General features: G+C 33.9%; 1 protein-coding gene across 14 annotated transcripts; it reads right to left on the bottom strand.

Moving 5' to 3' along the window:
* Window positions 1-8,751: 8,751 nt before the first annotated feature.
* Window positions 8,752-13,895, bottom strand: LOC114287024 (BEL1-like homeodomain protein 1). Of its 14 annotated transcripts, none has more exons than XM_082899292.1 (6): window positions 13,633-13,895; window positions 12,269-13,261; window positions 11,014-11,393; window positions 10,766-10,826; window positions 9,452-10,197; window positions 8,752-9,340 (listed from the first exon to the last, which is right to left on the bottom strand). In XM_082899292.1, the coding sequence occupies exons 2-6, from the start codon at window positions 13,145-13,147 to the stop codon at window positions 9,331-9,333; spliced, it is 2,076 nt and encodes a 691-aa protein (XP_082755418.1). In that variant the 5' UTR covers window positions 13,148-13,261; window positions 13,633-13,895; the 3' UTR covers window positions 8,752-9,330. The 14 variants fall into 14 exon arrangements, with proteins under 14 accessions (XP_082755418.1, XP_082755421.1, XP_082755422.1 ...); XM_082899295.1 differs by having other exon boundaries at window positions 12,269-13,188; window positions 13,633-13,871; XM_082899296.1 differs by having other exon boundaries at window positions 12,269-13,182; window positions 13,633-13,830.
* Between the last annotated feature and the right edge of the window lie 8,817 nt (window positions 13,896-22,712).

Here is a 22,712-nt window from a genome sequence, read left to right as displayed (position 1 = left end):
TTTCCTCTCTCTCTAGAATTCTCAACTCTCTCTCTCTCTCTCTCTCTATATATATATATATATATATCTACACTTGAGCTTCCAAACCCTAGTTTTCTTGGACCATTTGCACCACAACCTTTAGCACCACACCTCCTCCATCCATTCCAGCACTTTGGGACTGATTTTCAAGGGTTGAAGGTTCACCAACTTGGTCTAGAAGCTCCAGCTTTGCTGCTCTTCAAGGGTAAGCACCTATCTCCCTTTAACTTGTATTTTTTTGCTCCATTGATTAGCCTTACTTGCAAGTATTTCTGGACTTTGTCATAAACTAAAAAGTGTCATATTTTGAGCTCCTCTTCAACTTGGTTTTAGGGCACTTTGCTGTTTGAGATCATCTACTTCCCCTTACCTTCTATCTCTCTTTTAGGGCTTTTTTTGCATCATATTTTAGCCTTACTTGTGAACATTTTCGAGATTTGTCATAAACTAAAAAAGATCTTGTTTTAATCTCCTCTTCAAGTTTGGTTAAGGTCTCTTTTCTATTTGGGGTCATCTTCTCCCTATGCATGCTTCATCTCTTCATGATTAAGGCTATGCATTAGAGCACTTGCATTGGCCATGGTTTGGCCTGATGCATTTTTGAGGGCCAAAATTAGAGGGGGGTGACCCCCTCTCTCCTTGTCTTGTTTGGGGGTCTTTTGGGCCTTCCAAAGGGATCCTATTTTGCATGCATCGAAGTCTTGTTTCAGGCCTCATTCTGTGAGTTTTAAGGTCTTCCTTGGCTCTGTCTAAGGCCCTTTTGGTCATATTTTATGTCTATAGTGCATGTGTTGAACAATTCCATTCAAGGCCTTTTGAGGGGGCCTTTCATCGTACGCTTTCTTGACTGATTTCAGGGCCTACTTGGTGAGTTTTAGGGCTATCATAATCCATTTCCAGAGGTGGTTTTGCTATGCTTCATGTCTATCTTGTATGTGCTTAACAACCCCTTGCATGGCCTTCCAAAGAAGCCCCTTATTTTTGCATGCATTGGCTGCATTTCAGTGATTATTCGGGCATATTTTGGCATGTTTTATTCATTGTTTTTAGCTGGTTTAGTGAGTTCTCATTTGCTTCATATACATGCCATGTAAATCATGCTTGCTAGCCAATGTTGCATGCTATTTTAGTCTATCATGTTAGCATCTTTTGGCCATGCTCTAAACTAGAAATGTGCATGTTTTGGGACTGTCTTGGCTCTGTCTTTTGATTTCATGATCAAATAATGCTTGCTTTATATACTTGTGGTTCAATGCATGTGCCTAGTATTGAGTTTCGGGGCTTATTCAATGCATCGGGTGCCATATTTCCATATTTTGGGACCATTTAGCATCATGTTTCAGTGCTGAAATTTACATGTTTGAATGCCATGCTTCATCCTTGCCATGCTTTGGTAAGGTGGCATTTGATGCCTTAGGTTCGGTCCTCGGTATGCGTGCATGTGTGTACACGTTTCGATTATTTCATTTTCATCCAATGGCCACTGATGTGAGTGTGGCTGAGGTCCACTCATGTTAGTGTAAGTCCATTATGCATTGTGTATGCCGTTTCGTTTCATAGCATTGCGTATGCTAGGTTGCATGTTGGAGCATTGTGTATGCCATGTTACATTGAGCAGTGTGTATGCCATTTCATAGCATTGCGTATGCTAGGTTGTATGTTAGTCGCATTATGTATGCTATCTCATTTGCGTTGTGTTTGGGATAGGAGTTAGCCTGAACACGGGAAACGAGGTACGTTTCGTACTCCGAGTGACGGAACGTGTCTCAATTTCCCGTCGCCGACACTCCGGATTATCCATGATGGAGTTTAGGTCTTGTTGTGTTTTCATGAGCATTCATTTCATATTGAGTCGTGCAATTCGACTCCTCGGCCATCCTGTATCGATATGCGTGATTGGTGGCACGAGGATCGAGGACTACACTCCTTGAAGAGTAGTCATGCATACATATGTGAAAATACTTTGCCATGCCCCTTTGTTGCTCTCTGTTGCAGCAAATCAGAAATCAGCAGCTTTCTAAAGTCTTGCACAGCATTCCAGCATTAATTGCAAACAGAGGCGAATCGGGGCATCGCAATGGATTTCCGCGCCGGGCAATTCAAGCATGCATCATTCCACCATTCGAAGCAGAGCTGAGGCAGTCCATAGGCTTACGTGCTAGTTTACCGCTTTCCTAGTTAATTTGTTAATTAATTAGGATTTTGTAATATTTAATTATTCATTCCGGACTGTAATTATTTATTCAGACTGTATTATTCTTTTGGACCCTCCGAGCGAGGGCAATGTTGTACTAAGTGTGCGTGTGTGTGATGTATGTCTTCTAACCCCACGTCTTTCTCCCTTTTATTTACCAGCTTATGATGGTTAGATTAGGGCATGTTTCAATTAGCATACAGTATGATAGCATGTTTGCATTCATTCATCTGTCTTGCATGCACCAGGCTCGGCGCATCATACTAACTGCATTTGTATTTCAATTCTAAATTGAATACGTGTTAACTGTAGCATCATCACATGCCATCTTTAGAATAGTCGAGCCTATCTCAGTTGCACTTTTCATGTCTTGCATTAGGCATTTTTGTATAGTTAGGACCATGCATGGATTTCTAACATAGCTTCGATTTTGGCTTCGAGTACTCGGTAAGTGTTTTTACTTTAGCATCCTTGCATGTGTGTGAGTGACTGCCATGATAGCATGCTTACCATGAGGCTATGTGCTTATATGATATACCTGCCTGAATGCCTGTGGGTGAAGGTTGGGTTATTTGGATTGGAACAATTCATCAAATTGTGAGTTTTTAAGCCCACTAGATAGTGGCAAATCACCTTATTTTCTAAGCCCACCTGAGGGTAGCAAATCCACATTTTAGCCTACTTGCGAGTAGCAAATCATTTTCAAAACAAACATGAGATGTTTCGTTCCAATTCAGGCGATCCAGTCTATACTTATATGCTGCGCGCATCACATAGTAAATCTAGGCTAATAACCGGAATAAGAACGCATAGTGTTTTCAAAACCCGATATTATGGTTAGTAGAGGCCGATCTTTGATCGGGCGAGCGGGGGTGCTCACGAAGTGACCTTCCCAATCGTACCCAAGTTCCCGAGCCGAGGCAACTTTGGTGATGACGGACACGTGGCCTTAGGCAACGAGTCAGGGTTTCCTAAATTTTCCAAAATAAAATATTTAGGTGGCGACTCTGTATCTGGCAAAGCAGTCCATGTTTGGCACTTCTTTCAAAAAATCTGTTTTCAAAAACGATTTGCCAGATTTGGACTCTTTGATGATTTCATCGGTCTTGCATTGCACTCTGCGAGATTAGGTACAGGACCGTGACATTGAGTCCTGAATTGTAGTGAGCCAATGAACAAAACGGGGGGGATTTCCTCCCGGGACGTTTGGGGACGTCTACAGTTTCTGGCGACTCTATTGGGGATTTTGGAGAATTTGACTCGAACTCATGATATCTTGTTTTTTATTACACTTATGTGTTTCTTTGCATTGCATTTGCATTGGTGCGCCTAGGACACTGTGTTTGCCATCTGCTATTCCTGAACGGTTTACCGGAGGCTTGCTTCGAGAAGCATGCCATAAGGCTGACCGGTTACGGGCTCTGCCACGACGGGAACACAAACCCCGATTTTACCGGGGCACCCTTTTTGACCATTCGACCTAGTGCATATTCGGAATCCATAGTGACCATTCCAAGCTAGGACAGGTTGTTTACCCGAGTTTAGGTTATTTGAAATCACTGTGTGCGTAGTGAAACCCTAGCTCTTGACAAAATAGGACAGGGAAACCCTACCTCACCATAGGGGTGTTTTGGCTCTCATTTTCTTGCTATGTGCTTTTAGAGTACGTCTCTACAAGAATGCATGTATCAGTTTGCGAGTCCGGGCATCTGGCCTGCGGGCATCAGTATTTGGAAGAATTAGTTTTACCTGAGGGTATCAGTTCACCGGTAGAATATTGGGCAGAATTCAGTAGAGAGCACACTCATTCAACTATGCTCATATCTGTTCAGGTGAAATCAGGCTGAGATGCTGTCTATTTTCTCTTTTGCTAGGGGTAGTCTTGGAACCATAGCTTCAGAAGGCTCCAATATCCCCCGGGTACACCGAACTTGTGTTAATAGACTTTGTTGGGTCAGAAATTCAGTTCAAGGGCAATCAGTGTTCCTTTACCAGAGGCAGGGTGAAAAGGTCGTTCAGGCACAGACCACCAGTACAGCAGCTACCAGCTCAGTGGTCTTTGAACAGCCAGGTTGAGATTTTGAGTCTACTGTAGAGATAGATATACTGGTGGTTCAATCAGATCAGGACAGTATGTCAGGCTTAGAAGAGATGGTGCGCCAGCTCCAGGATAATATGAAAGCCATGCAGCAAGACACTGCCCGTCAAACGGAATTCGCTAAGCAACAGGCCGTGGTCATAGCCCAACATGCAAAGACAATTGCCAGGTTAGAGCAGCAAACTGGTGTATCTACTTCACATTAGGCTCCTCCCCCACCAAGAGTTCCCATACTCGGGGAGGCAACCCACGTTCAGGATGATACAGACATTCCAGGCGGGCCAGCTCCCCCCCCGGTTCTACCGCAGCTATCTAAAACACTCACCAACCTGCCAGATTCTCCCTTTGAGTCCGAGGTGGACCCCACAGCATTGAAGGTGAGCAAGCTTGAAAAGCTGTTCAAGAAATCTCAAGGCGTTTAGTCCATCCCGGGCATTGAGGATGGGTATACCGATGCGGCCGTGACGCTACCAGACTGCTTTAAAATGCCACATATTGACCGCTTTGACGGGTCCGGGGATCCCATGGTGCACTTACGGCTATTTTCAGACATATTAAGGTCGATGGGCCTTACCAGACTACAGAAGCTTTCTTTATTCGGCCGGACCCTATCGGGTGTGGCTGCTATTTGGTATGCAAAATTAGAAGACGATGTCAAACGAAATTAGGCACACCCGATGCAATTCAAGCATGCATCATTCCACCATTCGGAACAGAGCTGAGGCAGTCCATAGGCTTACGTGCTAGTTTATCGCTTTCCTAGTTAATTTGTTAATTAATTAGGGTTTTGTAATATTTAATTATTCATTCCGGACTGTAATTATTTATTCGGACTGTATTATTCTTTTGGACCCTCCGAGCGAGGGCAATGTTGTACTAAGTGTGCGTGTGTGTGATGTATGTCTTCCAACCCCACGTCTTTCTCCTTTTTATTTACCAGCTTATAATGGTTAGATTCGGGCATGTTTCAATTAGCATACAGTATGATGGCATGTTTGCATTCATTTATCTGTCATGCATGCACCGGGTTCGGCGCATCATACTAACTGCATTTGTATTTCAATTCCAAATTAAATACGTGTTAGCTGTAGCATCATCACATGCCATCTTTAGAATAGTCGAGCCTATCTCAGTTGCACTTTGCATGTCTTGCATTAGGCATTTTTGTATAGTTAGGACCATGCATGGATTTCTAACATAGCTTCGATTTTGGCTTAGAGTACTCGGTAAGTGTTTTTACTTTAGCATCCTTGCATGTGTGTGAGTGACTGCCATGATAGCATGCTTACCATGAGGCTATGTGCTTATATGATATACCTGCCTGAATGCCTGTGGGTGAAGGTTGGGTTATTTGGATTGGAACAATTCATCAAATTGTGAGTTTTTAAGCCCACTAGATAGTGGCAAATCACCTTATTTTCTAAGCCCACCTGAGGGTAGCAAATCCACATTTTAGCCTACTTGCGAGTAGCAAATCATTTTCAAAACAAACATGAGATGTTTCGTTCCAATTCAGACGATCCAGTCTATACTTATATGCTGCGCGCATCACATAGTAAATCTAGGCTAATAACCGGAATAAGAACGCATAGTGTTTTCAAAACCCGATATTATGGTTAGTAGAGGCCGATCTTTGATCGGGCGAGCGGGGGTGCTCACGAAGTGACCTTCCCCAATCGTACCCAAGTTCCCGAGCCGAGGCAACTTTGGTGATGACGGACACGTGGCCTTAGGCAACGAGTCAGGGTTTCCTAAATTTTCCAAAATAAAATATTTAGGTGGCGACTCTGTATCTGGCAAAGCAGTCCATGTTTGGCACTTCTTTCAAAAAATCTGTTTTCAAAAACGATTTGCCAGATTTGGACTCTTTGATGATTTCATCGGTCTTGCATTGCACTCTGCGAGATTAGATACAGGAGCGTGACATTGAGTCCTGAACTGTAGTGAGCCCAATGAATAAAACGGGGGGATTTCCTCCCGGGACGTTCGGGGACGTCTACACTTGTGTGTTTCTACAGAGGATTGGGATATTGGATGGGAGTGTATCTACTAATTGTGTGTTTTGCAAAAATGAGCCTGAGACAATAGAACATGTTCTTATCTTGGGCCCCATGGTTTGGAGGGTGTGGACAGGTCTGTTACAGTGGTGGGCATGCTTTGGGTTGTGCCAAACTAAGTCGAATGTCTGCTGCATTAGTGGGCTGGAATTTGGCTTAACAAAGCAGATGGGAGAATCTGGAAGGCCATTCCACTTGTAGCTGTTTGGTCAATTTGGAAGTGTAGAAATGATTGTGTATTCAATGGTGCTCAACCAAAAATAGGAGAGTTGCAGGAATTAATCATCCTCAGAGTTGCTATTTGGCTCAAGGCTTCATTCAAAGACCTCAATTTCTCTGTTACTGATTTTCTGTTCAACATTTATCAGATTAGGAAATGTATTGGTGGAATGGTGTGAATTTGTCCATTTGCTGTGATGAACTATACTGGTGCTGTTGTGATGTTGAAGGGTGTGCTTTGCACAGGTGCAACTAGTCCATCGTAGCGTTGCTGTGATGCTGTGATGCTAGTTTGTGAGCAGTGGCATTTGCTGGGCAATGATGGGAGCTTCAATTAAGTCTGTTGTTGATGGGTGCTCTGCTTGGCCACTGTAGCATCCTGAACTGGAGATGTAGTGTTGCTGTGACGCTGGTTTGTGAGCAGTGACATTTTGCTGGGCAGTGATGTTGTGTACTGGTGTTACTGGAATTATCTGCTGCAGATTTTGCTGTGAAGTCATATGGTTCTTGGTGCTGATTTTTGCTTTCAACAGTGTAGCATCCCATTGCTTTTTGATACTGTGCAACAGCTCCTCCACATTCGGGAGGAAGGAAATTGCAAATTCCTACTGGCTTATGTTTCCCGAGCCAAAGTGAGTGAGGAAAGTGTTGGTTGGTGTTTGCTGGATCAGAAATGGGAAGGCTGAAATGTTGTTATGATCAGAAATGGGAAGGCTGATTGGTTATTCTGTTTTCGTGATCATCTAGAATGCAAATGGATTAAGGGGAGTTCATTGGGATGGCTGAAGTTTCTGCTTTATGTGTAAGTTTTGCATGCTTTGTTGTGGCTGCTTTGCTATTTGGTGTCCAAACTAGCAAGCTGCTTTTAAGTTTCACTCTTCTTGGGGTTCTTGTTCAGGCTGGTTTGGAGCACTGGTTTGGAGCTCACACCTTTTTTTTTGTTTCTCTTTGTTGGTCTCTCACCAACTAGCAGGTTGGAGCTTTCTTTAGCTCAAAACTTATCTTTATTGATGTAACTTTTCATACTCTGTATGTGTCTGTCATCAATAAAGTCTTTCATTTTGTCGATAAAAAAAAAAAAAAATTTCACATGTAGGAACCAATATAAAATTTGATAGAAAGTGCAGGAATACAAAATATAATTCACCCTTGAAAATTACATTTACACATCTCTTGATCAAGGGAGGCTCAAAAGAAATCCTTGTGACGTCTATATATGTATATATTTATTTCATTTTTTTAATAGGAGGGGGAATTTTCAACATGGTAAGATTTAAAAAGAAAATATCACATCACTAAAGTGTGAAAAAATAATTATATATTAATAAAAAAATTATAAATATTAATAATTCTTTTCCATGAGCTTGTATTTTATTTTTTCTTCTAAAATATTGTCACCTAATGACCCCAAATTTAAAACCAGTCGTCAGTTTAATAAGAGATTGTCATCATTTACAAATCGACTTTCAGTATAATGGAAAAAAAATAATAATAAAAGTAAAAGAATAATGTGATACAAACTAATAAACTTTTTTAACACACTAACAAACACGACGCTATACTATCATATTATTGACGTAGATTTTATTTAAGATTCTAAAATTTTATTATTATATATATCACATCAATTAATAATTTTAATTTTTTCTTTTGCTAGTAAAATTTATTAGTTCTGGGGTGCACTTTTAAGCAGATTACCGTTTCTTTCCCATGTTCATGGTGGGATTTTATTAAGGAGCTCTTAATTAGCCTTTGCCAAATGGCTGTGGCCCGGCACACATTTGGGCTTTTTTAATCGAGTAATGTTAGGTGTTATAAAAAAAAATATCATGAAATTTTTTTTATTATTAGATTACATATAAAAAAATCACCACACACTAATTAAAAGGAAGAGAAATCTTTATGAATAAAAAAAGACCTATTTATTTACAAAAATAATTTTTATTTACAAAAATGATATTAGGATATTATTCTTCTAGCATATTTTGCATAATTTATTTATTTATTTATTTATTTATTTTTAATGATAGAATTTAGAATCTTGTCAAAATTCTTCTTTCAAGTTTTTCCATCTTCTCCAACAGCAATAACTCATACAAACATATTTACAAGAATTTCATAATATATATAGGATTGTTATACCCAGATAACCAATTCACACATTCATCAAAAGTATCAACCTATCTATATTAAAGGTTTAAAAATACAACATACAATCCTCAACCTTATACACTGAACCTTAAACTATCTATATATTCTATATCAGCTATGAGAAAACACAAGTCCTATATGCAGCTATATAACTGTCCTAACTGCTCTTTTATCTTTACACTAAGCATGAATCTCCTCTCTTCCCCAAGCTGAACAAAGGAGGTAATAGAAAGAGAATTAGACAAACTAAAACCAATTTTATCCCAAAAAGAAGTTATTTTCACAGAAACGGATCACAGAATACATAGAAGTGAGAGCAATGTTACGGACACAGAATCCGTGCATAAAAAAATACCCAAAATTTTAATGTGGTCAACCATATAAGAGTTAAATCATAATTGCACATTATTTTTTTGGATATTTTTCTATGCATGAATTCTGTGAACATATTTTTACTGCACCAGGGATAAGTCCCACGCTGTGACCTACACACTATGGGACTCGTATTCTTATGAGTATTCTGTGATCCTTTTCTATGCACGCGGAATTGTTGTTTTTCTTCTCCTTCCTCCAAGCCATGGGCTTTTAAGTCACCTATACCTGCAATGTTTTTGACAATCTCTTAGGGTGGTGATAGAGAGTTTTGAAGAGTGGTACTTTCTTCAAATTCTTCATCATGCTACAAAATCATGTAACAATTGAGCAGCAAACCTCTTCCTGTCTTGAATGTTGATGCTCTCATACCCGGTATTCGAATGGGAAGCTTGTTGTGGAGTGTTGATGATACCATTGTAATGACTCTCCATAGTTCCCATATTAAGCCTACTTCCCAACTGAATGTTGCTCTGGTTGTTGGAGAGGTAGTTTTGCTGATGCGTCAAGTTTTCACAGTGAGGAAGGCCAAGAGTGAGTGAAAATCCACTTCCTTGATTATGGTATCCCGTTGTTGCCAATTGCTCATGATCAAATCTTTCGATTTCGCCAATCGGGTACATGCCAAATGAGTAGCTATTCTTGATTCCTTTGTCTGTTTCGCCTCGCGATTTCGTGTCCATGTCCATTGAAAGGATACTGCTCGGCGAATTCTGTTTATCTGAATTTCTCGGCTTCTTTGGGCTTCTTTGACCAATCCCTTCCATGTCTGTTGATCTCATGAGGCTGGTGAAGTCAGTTTGGGGTTGAATGGATCCTCCTGGGGGCGGTGTTGAAGCGGTTAAATTTGAAATTTCAGTGGGAGAACTGTTGTGGTTGACTGGTTTTTCTTGCTTGGATTTGAGAGTATTGCTTTGAGTTTGATCCATTTGAAAACTACTGTTTTCTTGCACAGCAGTGGATTTTGACCCTGACTCCTTGTTCTCAGAACCATTTTGTTCTTGATCCTTCATTTCTTCCATGTACATTTCCTCCACCATAGGCTTCCATAGCCGGACTCGAGCATTTATGAACCAATTAGACACCTGCATTTCATATCACAATTCTTTTATTTTTTACGATCCTTTTGTTCTGGAAAATATTTTTTGTGCATTTTCTAGCATTTAATACGATCAGAAACGAAAGTTAACATAAATTTTTTTTTTATTTATTCCGTCGGTCAAAAATAAGTAAATTTATTTTAAAGGTGAAAAACTTTTTTCATTTATTATCAACGCTACCATCCTACCTTCATCACCCTACTGCAAGGATTTGAATATTGATTGTTACATAAGTTTTAGATTTTTGATACTGTTATTGGCTGATGTTGGTTAATACCATCTGATGTCGGTTGATATACAATTATATTGCTAATATTAATATGAATCCTGATACTCTTATTTACAACCATGACCTATTGCCACTGCCCCACCACAGCCACCTCTACACCAATACTATCACAACTACTAGCACATTCGTTTCGAGGTGTGAACCAATAATGGAAAAAACATTTTTTATAAAAAAAAATTCTCAAAATAAACAAAACATTAGGTTTAATGCAACTGCCCATTGAAAGATAAAATAAATAAAATTGAAGTAGAACCTAATTGATACCTGGCCCCTAGTAAGCCCTGTTTGCTTCGCAAGCATGTGTTTGTCTGAATCTTTCGGATAGCTGTGTACCAAAGTAGTCAATTGTTACAAATGAAGTAAATACCATATGATACTACATATGGTAATGGTAATTGAAAGAAAAAAAAATGGACCTTTAATTGATTAAATAAATCTAAAAACACAGAACTAGACACAGTCAGATTCTGTAATAGAGTTTTGTGTTTGTAATAGAACTGTAGAACACTTACGGATGAAGGAAGTGTTCAAAGAGCCAGGCACGAAGAACTGAAACAGCTTTTTCGGGCAATCCTCTTTGAGGTCTCCAAGCATTGTGTTGGACTTGGATCATTCCGAATTGTTGTAGAGCCCGTTGTTGACGAAGTTCTTGATCAACAAACTTAAGTCTTGATCCCTCAGCCTTCACTCCTGAGCTATCGTCTTCACCTAGGCTCTTGTTCGTGGCTTTGATTTGCGCGGTAATCACATCTTTTAGACAACGGAATTGCTTTGAAATCGTTTGTAAAGCAAGGGCAGTGTACGATTTCGCTGATCCAATTCCTGCTGCCTGCTCAAATGATGATACTACTCTCTGCATTTGGTGATGGTACTGTCTGTATCTTTGCTCAACCTTTCAAATTTTACAAGAAACATACACAAATCAGTTTAGACACATGTGTTAATTAGCAACATGCTCTCGTTTTCATTCTCTGGTGTAGCAATATGGCAATCATGCTCTCAGAAAAGAAGATGTAATTGGAGAACACAAAATCGATTTCGTGGCATGCACATAGCTAATTCACAATACTAACCCAACCCAACATTTCTTGCCAATTAGGGTTTTAAATATTAGCCGTTGCGGGATTTTAGACTTTTTGATACTATTATTTATTGATATATATTTGATATTGGTCTATCTATGACTGTATCACCAATATTGATACACAACTTGATACCGTTAATTAAAACCATGCTGCTAACTCAAAAAAAAAATAAAAAAAATTTACATACTAGCAGATCCAGTAATTTCTTGGCATTAATTGTGAGTTACATGGTTGATCAATCAAAGCATCAAATATCATAGGAGATAGGAAAGTTAAACCTCATGAACCCACCAACCCCACCACTGTTAGTAAATGAGTTTGGCTATGCCAACTTGTCCCAAGTTAAGTAGAATTGAAACTCCATTCAAATTTTTTTTTTTTTTTTTTTTTTTTTTTGTAATTTATTTCTTATTTATTTGGTCTGGTCCAGATTGGACCTACACAACTCAAACCCAAACTAGTTTTCAATATATTATTATTATTATTATTATTATTATTATTAGAAAACAGATTATGAAACCGAAACAAAACAGACCGAACCAATAACAAAATCAAACTCTATATGAGATCATCAAACCATATTTAATTTCCATTTGACACAGACCCAACTCAAAATCAAAAAGATTAAATAGTTTGTAAATTGTAAAAGTAAACAAAAAACAAAGAAATATGACATGTTTACCTCATCAAGCATGTTAACAAGCTTCGCCCTCTTCATCTGAATCTCCTGCCTCTGAGCTGCGGTGAGCTCGGCCACACTCTTCACACTACTTTCGCCTCCAGTTGAACCATCACAGCCACCGGTCACCACCGTTGATTCTCTCTTCATCTTCATCTTCTCTTTACTCCCCTCTCCGGTGTCGAGCTTAATTTCCTTACCCACATTAACAACTTCATCAAGAACTTGCTGTGCAGCTTTCAAGTACTTTGAACCCAAAATCACACTTTGCAAACTAGAGATTCCATTAGAGACTGATGACGGCGAGCCACCAGATCCACGGACATCGTCATCGCTGCTCGCCGGAGGTGGCTGCCCGGAAATTTCATGTTCTCCGGCAAGTGACCTGAAACCCGGGTTTTGGGAGGAATTCAGGCTTAAGGACAGACCCTGCTGTTGATGGGCGGTGGTGTTGGGTGACACCGCCACCACTGGTCTCCGAAACCCTAATTGTGACAAAACATCACCGGAATTACTAGCCACCGTAGCTCCGGCGGTGGTTTGATCAACGGTGTTCCATAGATTGTAATGGAAACGAGGCACCATGCCGTGGAGGGTTGGAATTTCATGGACCGATTGACGGTTAGGATCGTCTGAATTGGTCGATCCGACGGTCGAGAGGGGGATTCCGACAAAGTGGTGGTTTTGGGGTGGTGGCGCGTGTGATATACTTGCGTTGTGGAGCGCGTTTCCGGCGGCGGAATTCAAGAAAAACATGTTGGCTTGTTGTTGTTGATGTTGTTGTGTGTCAGAATAAGATGAGTAGTTACTAGGGTTCATCAGATAAAGTGTTTGCAGAGTGTCAGCTTGGATTTCCGAGCTTCCATGAAAGTATGTCGCCATCAATTTTCAAAACCCAAATCTCAAAAACACTGAAACTGAAACTGAAACTGAAACTTGTCAGATCGGAAAATTGTTCTTTATCCTTCTTGTCTCTATCAGACCACCACCATGAATCTGACAATGGAAGAAAGTGAGAGAGAAGAAAGTAATGATGAAACCACAAAATATCCTAAAGATTGCAAACATTTTCAACACAAACCCACAAATTATAAACTTAAAAAACTGATCTAAACCATGGATTCAGAGGAATTGGATATAGATAGTTATTGTAGAAGGAGAAGAAGAAGATGTATATAACACGTGAGCAAGCTCTTTATATATATATATATATGCAAAAGATAAGAAAAAGAGATGGATTTGTTTAAGGTATTAGTTAATTGTTTACTTACAGTGACAGGAAACCCATCAAAGATCATCACCATAATTTAAAAGAGAGAGAGAGAGAGAGAGAGAGAGAGAGAGAGTATACATCAGAGGACACTCACATGTCTATCTAACTGTCTGTGTTGGTAGCTTAGGCATTGGAGGAGTTGATCTCTTGTCAGACTCAGTTTTCTGCAACTCTCCGACTGAAAAGGAAAAGGAAAATAAATAGAGAGAGAGAGAAAGAGGGGTGGGGTTCAAGCTTTATTGGAGTCTCGCAATAAAAGATGCCCTCCTTGTGATATTTATGAGCTTTTTTCTTTGGATGGGAAAATTCAACGATAGAAAAAGAAAAGAAAATAATTGAGAGGTTGTGAGTTTCACTGAGCATTTAAATTATTGATGTAATTGATTTAAGATGAACTTCAGTAATAATCAATTATTACAAGAGTAATCATATAGAGTTACAATTTTTTTTAATATAAAATTTATATAAAAAAATATGTGGTTTATTATTTTAAAAATATTATTACCACATTACTGTTATTTTTTTTTTTTGTGGAGTAAGGATCATTTATCCCCAAATAATTCTGTCCTACTGTCCTAATTTATTCACTGTCATTAGATCACATGAAAATCTCAAGATGTGAAAATCTCAAAACATATCCAACGGTAAATATATCATGTAATTAAATGTGATAAAAAATTAAGAAAATTGTGACTTGAATAATGTGTTAATTCTCGTTTAGGAACAAGTTATTTTAGTAACTTTTTGACTTTTTACAAAAAAATATACAGAAAAATAGAGAGAGTGATGTGACAACTTACTGTGACTTTTTGACTTTTTAACTAAAATATGTAGTTGCAAAACGAGACCTTAGTAATAACTTTTTGGGTAAATTATGCAAATAGTTCCTGTAGTTTACACGACGTGTCAATTTGGTCCATGTAGTTTCAATTTGTTCGATTTTGCCCATTAATTTAATAGATTGTGTCATTTTAGTCCAATAACGGTTGCTAAGCTAATTTAACAGAAGGTCAAACAATGTGTCAATTTGGTCCCTGTAGTTTTAATTTTTTTGATTTAGACAATGACTAAATTGACACATTGTAGAAAATACAGAGACCAAATTGACATATTATTTGACTTTACGTTAAATTAACTCAACAACCGTTATTTATTGGACTAAAATGACACAATCCATAAATTAAGGGCAAAATCGAGCAAATTAAAATTACAGGGACCAAATTGACATATTGTATAAATTACATGAACTATTTGCATAATTTTTGCCAACTTTTTATATTAAAAACCATGTTAATGAGTTTTTGTTTTAAGATGATTTAAAAAAAAAAAAAATTGTATATAATTAAATTATGTTTGTTTATTTTTGTATACGGTGTAATACTAATGTACAACAATTCTACAAGCTACTTTTTATTTACTGTCTGTGTTTGTGATTAGTGTTGTGTGTTAGGTATGCATGCAATGGATAAATGAAGGGAAACTTTCAGTGACCTGATCCCCCTCCTTTTCAAATCTGATGCAGCCACGTTTGGCTGTGGAAACACACCCCCCTTTCAAAAAACAAATCTTAAAAAGAAAACTTTTAATAGGTGAATTTATTATTTAATAACTCTAATGATAATTAATAAAAATTTTTATTAAATATTATTAAAAATATCACTAATTATTAATTTTTAACGATAATTTAAAAAATTTATCACAAAATATCATTAATTATAAGTTTTTAGCGACAGTTTAAAAAATCGTCACAAAAAGTCACTAATTTTCAATTTTGGCGACATTTAAAAAAATTCATCATAGAAAAATGTCACTAATTGTAAGTTTTAAAGAAAATTTATAAAAAACGTGATAAAAAAAAGTTACTAATTGACAATTTTTAGCAATAAAGAAAAAATCATTACAAAATTATTTTTTGCAATAATTTTACTATGATTTATTTTCAATAGAACTTGATGAAAAAGTAAGTCGAACTATATTAGGACTTATTGGTCGTTTATACAATAAAAATTTACACGTATTATCACAAAAGAATAGATTAATGAAAAAATTTATTAATTTAATTATTAAAATTTGTAAGATTTATTAATGAATTGATTTTTTTTTTTAAAGGTACACTCGGTTGTGATTTTCTCAAAAAATTAAAAAAAAAAAAAAAACCAAAACCAAAACAGAAACGAGAGTGTAGTGTTAGAAAAATAATTATAAATTAATAAATTTTATTGTTGATAATAATTAAAGTTATTGTTTTCTTTTAATAATTATATAATTATTTTTCTGACATTATATTAAATTTTAATTTTTCTTTAGTAAAGTCTAGAAATTGGGATAGGACAAAAGACGCATACAGTTGAAAAACGAGGAAACGTCTACTTCCACCATAGCTTAAAATAATACTTGTGAAAAAGAATGGTTGGAGAAGAGGTCCCTCGCCTTTTGGGTAAATTATTGATTCATTTCGATTACGATGTGATATTATTTATGTAATTTTTTTTTAGGACATTTGATTCAAAAGTCTACATTTTAATTTTGTTTGTTCAAAAATTCTGACATTGAAACATTTTGTGTGAAAAGACAAACTCAATAACAATGATCAAAATACCCTTCTTTATATATCTATACATCACGGTCCAAATCCTCTCAGTCACTCCTTAGATCTCTCTCTCTCTCTCTCCCGCCTTCAGATTCGTTGCTGTCATCTCACTGTCGCCATTCCCTCTCGCTTCATCGACTTCGCCGCCCTCTCGTCGTCGACATTGTGTTTGCGTTGCCATCAACAGTTGATCAAGTTTGAGCACGAAATAATCTGTCTCGTATATTTCTGTTGATCAAGTTTACACTCATTCAAATGTTGTCGTCTTATCATTTGAAAACAAAAGCATCAGCTAGCCAGTGGGTGTGTGCCGAAAATCTCTCTGATGACTAAGTCAACAAATAGACAATAGACACAAAATTTCTATGAATTCGTATGAATTGCAATACTTGGAAATAGGTGCAGTCATAAGCTTTTATAGATTCTTCGTGACACAATCCTAATAGGACTCTAACTCTCTTTAACAGAGTCCTTCTAGGAGTCACATTTCCTAAGTTAGCTTATCCCTGGGTCACCCTCATCCCCGCCAACCAAGTGAGATGACCAGAACTCTTTACTCAACTATTGCTGTGCTCAACCAAGCTATATTACTTTGTTCTACTTCTAGTCGAGTCGTGTTAAACTTGACCAAAGAGTGGTGTTTTGCCGAGCTACGTCTAGCTCGGCCTTCTCTTATTGAAGTCGCCTCAGTCCGCTTACTGACCGTGCACAAATAACTAGGTCCATATCCAAACAACCATCTTTGACCAGCCTAACACAGGTTCAATCTAAAACTGAGCTACACGAGCTCTTATCTCGGCCTATTGCGTGGCTCAACTTCCAAAGGTAATCTTACCTAGCTCGACCCAATTAGTTTAAACAAATTACCCTCTCAATTCCATATCTAGATTCTTCTTTAGTTCGTAAGTTGTCGACTCCATTGCCATCTTCTCTAGATCTGTATTTGTGTTGAATTTGAATGAATTTTGTCATAATTAGGAACCAGAGAATGGAAATCGGTAGGGAGTTACAGTACTTGTGGTTATCCCTTTCATTGTGTGTGTGTGTGTGTGTCTATCTGTTGTGCGTTGGACATAAAATGTTGTGTTTGATCTAAAATAGAACATATAATATTGTGTTTGATACAAAAATTGAACAGATAGGTCAAAATTTGAATAGATAAAATTATATGATCAAAATTGAAGTAGATAAAATCAAAAAATTGAATAAATAAGATCAAAATTTGAACATATAGATTAAAAATAAGCTTAGAGATTTAACAGATAGATTCAAAAAAATTCAACAGATTGAGAGAGAAAAGAGAAGAGAGAGAGAGAAACAAATAGAGAAAGAAAGAGAAGTAGTGAGAGAAAGTTCAAAAATAGTGTGAATTTGAGCAGATAGAAAAAATAAATTATAAAAATTTAATGGATAGGTTAAAATTTAACAAATGGACAAAAAATTTGAACAGATAGAAAAAAAACTTGAACAGATAGTCAACAAAAAGTTAAACAAATAAAAAAAGTGAAGGGTTAAAATTGAAAATAAAATATTCTCCAAGACTTCTCACCAAATTATTTTACAAAACGTGAATCTATCAACAACAAAAAATATCTTTGGACCTAATACTTTAGACGATTGTTAAAGTGAATTTTTCACTATTTTTTCTTTTATTTTAAAAGAGAAAAATCTTTGTAGGATGTAATGTTTATTGTGTTTTTCTACAAAAAAAATTAAAAATAATAATTTTATGCATTTGTAATTAGTTTTAGTCAAATATCGTGATATGTAGATATCTTAAATTTTACGAGTGAAATAATATCGACACTCAATATGTGTGCTGTGATTTTTTATTAGCTCTCAATATTATGTGTGGAATGACACATGTTAATCCTCAACACTCAAATATTTTTTGTTGGGATTCTTTAAAAATCTTACGGATATAATTAGGGATACATAAATTATTTAGTTTTTTTTATTTTTTATTTTTTATTTATTTATCTATAGAGGGGGCTTACATCATCACATGGTGTAGACTTCATTATCAAAGCATCATATTGATCAAAAAAAATTATAATCGAATGATCCAATCATATTTGTTATTAAAAAAATGCTTGGTTATTATATTTTAAAAATAAATAATTTATTATTTTAAAGTCAAATATAATTTGATCTTATGATTACTATTGATTGATGAGTCTAATTTTTGACATATCTTAAAAGCACAATCTATTTCTATAAACAAATTATCAAAATGAGTCTTGTGATTAACCTATCATGGTTCAACAACACAATCTATTTTTATAAACAATCTCATTCCAAGTGTTACATGTACACAATATATAATAAATCCACATACATATATATGTGGAGAAAAAGGATGAAAATATTGTTTTCATACAAAACAATCATATTTGTATATATAAAATTCATCAAATTTTAAAATTAATGAAATCTAGAGTTTCATTGCATCCCCAACTTATTCAGTCAAATTTTATATAAGTCTTATTTGGAATGTTTATTTGGGCTAAAATAATTATATAGGACAAAATATTACATCTAATTCATAATCATTTTATTTTATTTTATAAAAAAATTAAAAAACTTATCTTTAAACGGCAATTTTTAATCTCAAAATAAAATAATTAAAAAATTAAAAAATAATTCAAATTCCAAACCAACCCATAAACATATCCCCACCACAGTTGTGTTAGAGATAAGAAATTCAGACCCAAAAAAAAGTTTTAAAATAAAATTTAAAAAAAAATTATGTCTTGTCAGGTTCTTTCTGGAGATTGTCCTCGCCTGTCAGTGCTACTTTCACTTCTCACAAGAAAAGGACTTTGATGGGAAAGTAACTTAGAGAGAGAGAGAGGGGGGGGGGGGGGGGGGGGGGGGTTGTGTTCATAGCAGTGATTGCATAAAACATAGGTCAATTAGGTTGTACATCTTAGGAAACATGTAGATGACTAGGTGTTTATGCTATTTAAATCATGTGAGCTATTGAGGTATGTTTAGATTGCTATACCATCCCATCATGAGTTTAGGATTGAGCTATTTGCTATAACTGTGAATGTGAAAGTCATATGGAGGAATTGGCTCATACAACATCAAAAAGACATTTTCTTGATGGAGTCGTCTTCCACCATATGGAAAGAGTGATGATTTTTCACTCTTTTGTTTGTTTATTATTTATTTTTATCATATGATTTGTTATTGTTGTAATGCTAAGCAATATAAGTGACAAAACCTAGGACAATTGTTAAGATTGTAAGTACATATTATATATATTTTTATAAATTTGTATAAATATATATAAATTATCTTAAAAATTTATGTTAGTTTTTATAAATATATGTAAGTTAATTTAAAAAAATTAAAAAATCATGAGTTACATATATTTGTGAGAATTTATATAATTTTATAATGTATTTTATGTATATTTATAAAAATTTATGCAAATATATATGGATGCACCTTACTTTGTTTGGTTGAGTTTTTATAATTTATTTTTAAATTTTTAAAAAAAATAATTATTAAAATTTATTTTTTGTTTACAGACCCTGTGCGCCGCCCGGGGGGGGGGGGGGTTGTGTTAATAAGCAACTTTCTAACCCACTTTTTCACAAATAAAAAAGTACTTTTTTTAAACAATTTTCAAATTTATTAATTTTTTTAGGAACAATTTTATCTTAAAAAAAGAATAAAGAATCTCAATCTAGGCCATGATATGGGTCGACGCAAAGAATTTTTGTAGATGGGATCACTTCACAATTTAAATTTAACAAATTTTATAAGAAAAAAAATTAAACTAAACAACATTCATTTGGTTTGATTTTGAATTTTCAAAACCAATTTAAGTTATTTTAATTTTTGGTGTTTTGTTTTCTTTAGGAATTTTTTTGAATATTTTAGTCATTTGTTTTATATGCAACTTGTACTTAGAAAGTAAAATATTTATAAAAAAAAAAATCTATTATGCATTTTGTATTTAGTGAATTTTTAAAATATTTTTCATAAATAATTTATTTTTGAAATGTATCCAAATTAAGTGGAGCTAAAAAGTAATATAATTTTCTTAAAATACAAAATAAAAACTTATAAATATTTTTAAAAGTTGTTAACCGTAATTTAAACTTGTAAACAATAGGTCTCTAATGGTTGTGATCCGAATTTGATGGGGTCCTTTAATTTGTTTTAATACATTTAAACTATATTAAATAAAATACATTCAAAAATAAAAATTTAAGGGTTTTTCATAACTTGATGGGGTCATCTCTCACTTGGAGTCCCTGCCCACAATTATTTGAACATCTTTTTCCCATTAGGGGACTTATTTTTTGTGTTAATAGTGTTAATTTAATGATTTATGTATTTATTTTGTTTTATTTTTGGTAGGTGTCAATAAAATTAGAGTAGGATAATAATACCTTATTTGGAAACATATTATTTTAGGGGTAATTTGGCAACATCATAAAAAAAAGGTGCAAAAAGTTAAAAAAATCTTTGGTAGCGCTTGATTGTGTTTTGGAATTGTGATTCTAATAAAAAAAATTTTAAAACTCATAACCAAACAAATTTTCTCAAAACTCAATTTAAAAATTATTTTCAAAACTCATAACCAAACACACAATTCAAACTCTTTTCAAAACTCAAAATCAAACTTTTTTAAAAACTCTATTTTTTAAAAAAAAAATTCAAAAAAAAAGTTTTTATTTTTTAAAAAATTATTTTTAGAATCATGATTTGAGTGTGGAATTGTGTTTTGAGTTATGAGTTTTGAAAAGAAAAGATTTGTTTGGTTATGAGTTTTGAAAAGAGTTTTAAGTTGCATTTTGATTTTTGAGTTGTATTTTGAAATTTTTTAGATTTAATTTTTTAAATATTTAAAAATTTTCTTATTTTTATTTTTTTAGGGTAAATATTTTATATTTTAAATATTTATTTATTTATTTAAATGTTCAAACAAATTTTCTCAAAACTCAATTAAAAAACTATTTTCAAAACTCATAACCAAACACACAATTTAAATTCTTTTCAAAATTCAAAATCAAACTCTTTTCAAAACCCTATTTAAAAGAAAATTCCAAAAAATAGTTTTTATTTTTTATAAAAATTATTTTTAGAATCATGATTTGAGTGTGGAATCGTGTTTTGAGTTGAGTTTTGAGTTGTATTTTGATTTTTGAGTTGTATTTTGAAAATTTTTGGATTTATTTTTTAAAATATTTAAAAGTTTTCTTAATTTTATTTTTTTAGGGTAAATATTTTATATTTTAAATATTTATTTATTTATTTTAATGTTGACTATATTTCATACATTTGTGTGCTGTATTTTTTAAAAATATTTTAAATATTAAAAAAAATTTAAAAATTATTTTTTTATTTTAAATATGTAATTTTTATTGTAAATATTTTTTATTATTTTATTTTATTTTATAAATATATTTTTATTGTTATGTGTTTTGTTACGATTTGAGTGTGGAGTTTTGAAACTAGTGTGGAGTTTCGAGTTATGTGTTAAATTATGAGTTTTAATAGTAATTTTTAAATTGAGTTTTGAGTTATGTGTTTTGTTACAATTTAAGTGTAGAGTTGTGTTTTGAGTTTAAAATATTAAAATTAAAAAAGCGAAAATATTTACAAAATAAAATTATATATTTAAATAAAAATTATATATTTAAAATAAAAAATAAAATTTTCTTAAACATTTTTTTTAATATTTTAAAAAAATAAATCCAATTTTTTTTTAAATATAACTCAAAATTCAAAAACTCAAAATACAACTTAAAATATTTTTCAAAATTCAAAAACTCTTTTCAAAACTCATAACTAAACAAATTTTTTTTTTCAAAACTTATTTCACAATTCCACACTCAAATCATAATTTCAAAATTAAACCAAACGAAGTCTTTCTTTCTTTTTATATAATTTATTGATTTGTTAAGGCCATGTTTGGTTCTCTTTTGGAATAACAATTCCAATAAAAAAATTTCAAAACTCATAACCAAACACACATCTCAAAACTCAATTCAAAAATTATTTTCAAAACTCATAACCAAACGTACAATTCAAAACTTAATTCAAAATTCTTTTTTCAAAACTCTAGTTTAAAAGAAAAAATTCAAAAAAATATTTTTTTTATTTTGTTTTTTAAAATTATTTTTAGAATCATAATTTGAGTATGGAATTGTGTTTTCAGTTATGAGTTTTGAAAAGAGAAAATTTCTTTGGCTATGAGTTTTGAAAAGAGTTTTGAGTTTTATTTTGAAATTTATGAAAATTATTTTTTTTAATATTTTCTTAATTATATTTTTTGGGGGTTAACATTTTATATTTTAAATATTTATTTATTTATTTTAATATTCACTATATTTCTTACATTTATGGGATTTATTTTTAAATATCTTAAATATGAAATTTTTTTAATTTTTTTATTTTAAATATAATTTTTATTCTAAATATTTTTTATTTTAAATATTTTATTTTATTTTAAAAATATATATTTAAATATTTTAATTTTTTTTTGTTATATGTTTAGTTACGATTTGAGTGTAGAGTTTTAAAAATATTGTGAAATTTCGAGTTATGTGTTTTTTTATAAG

The sequence above is a fragment of the Camellia sinensis genome, chromosome 12 (assembly GCF_055761805.1).
Source record: "Camellia sinensis isolate YWXY chromosome 12, ASM5576180v1, whole genome shotgun sequence".
Classification (NCBI taxonomy): domain Eukaryota; kingdom Viridiplantae; phylum Streptophyta; class Magnoliopsida; order Ericales; family Theaceae; genus Camellia; species Camellia sinensis.
This window is presented reverse-complemented; position numbering and strand designations above follow the sequence as displayed.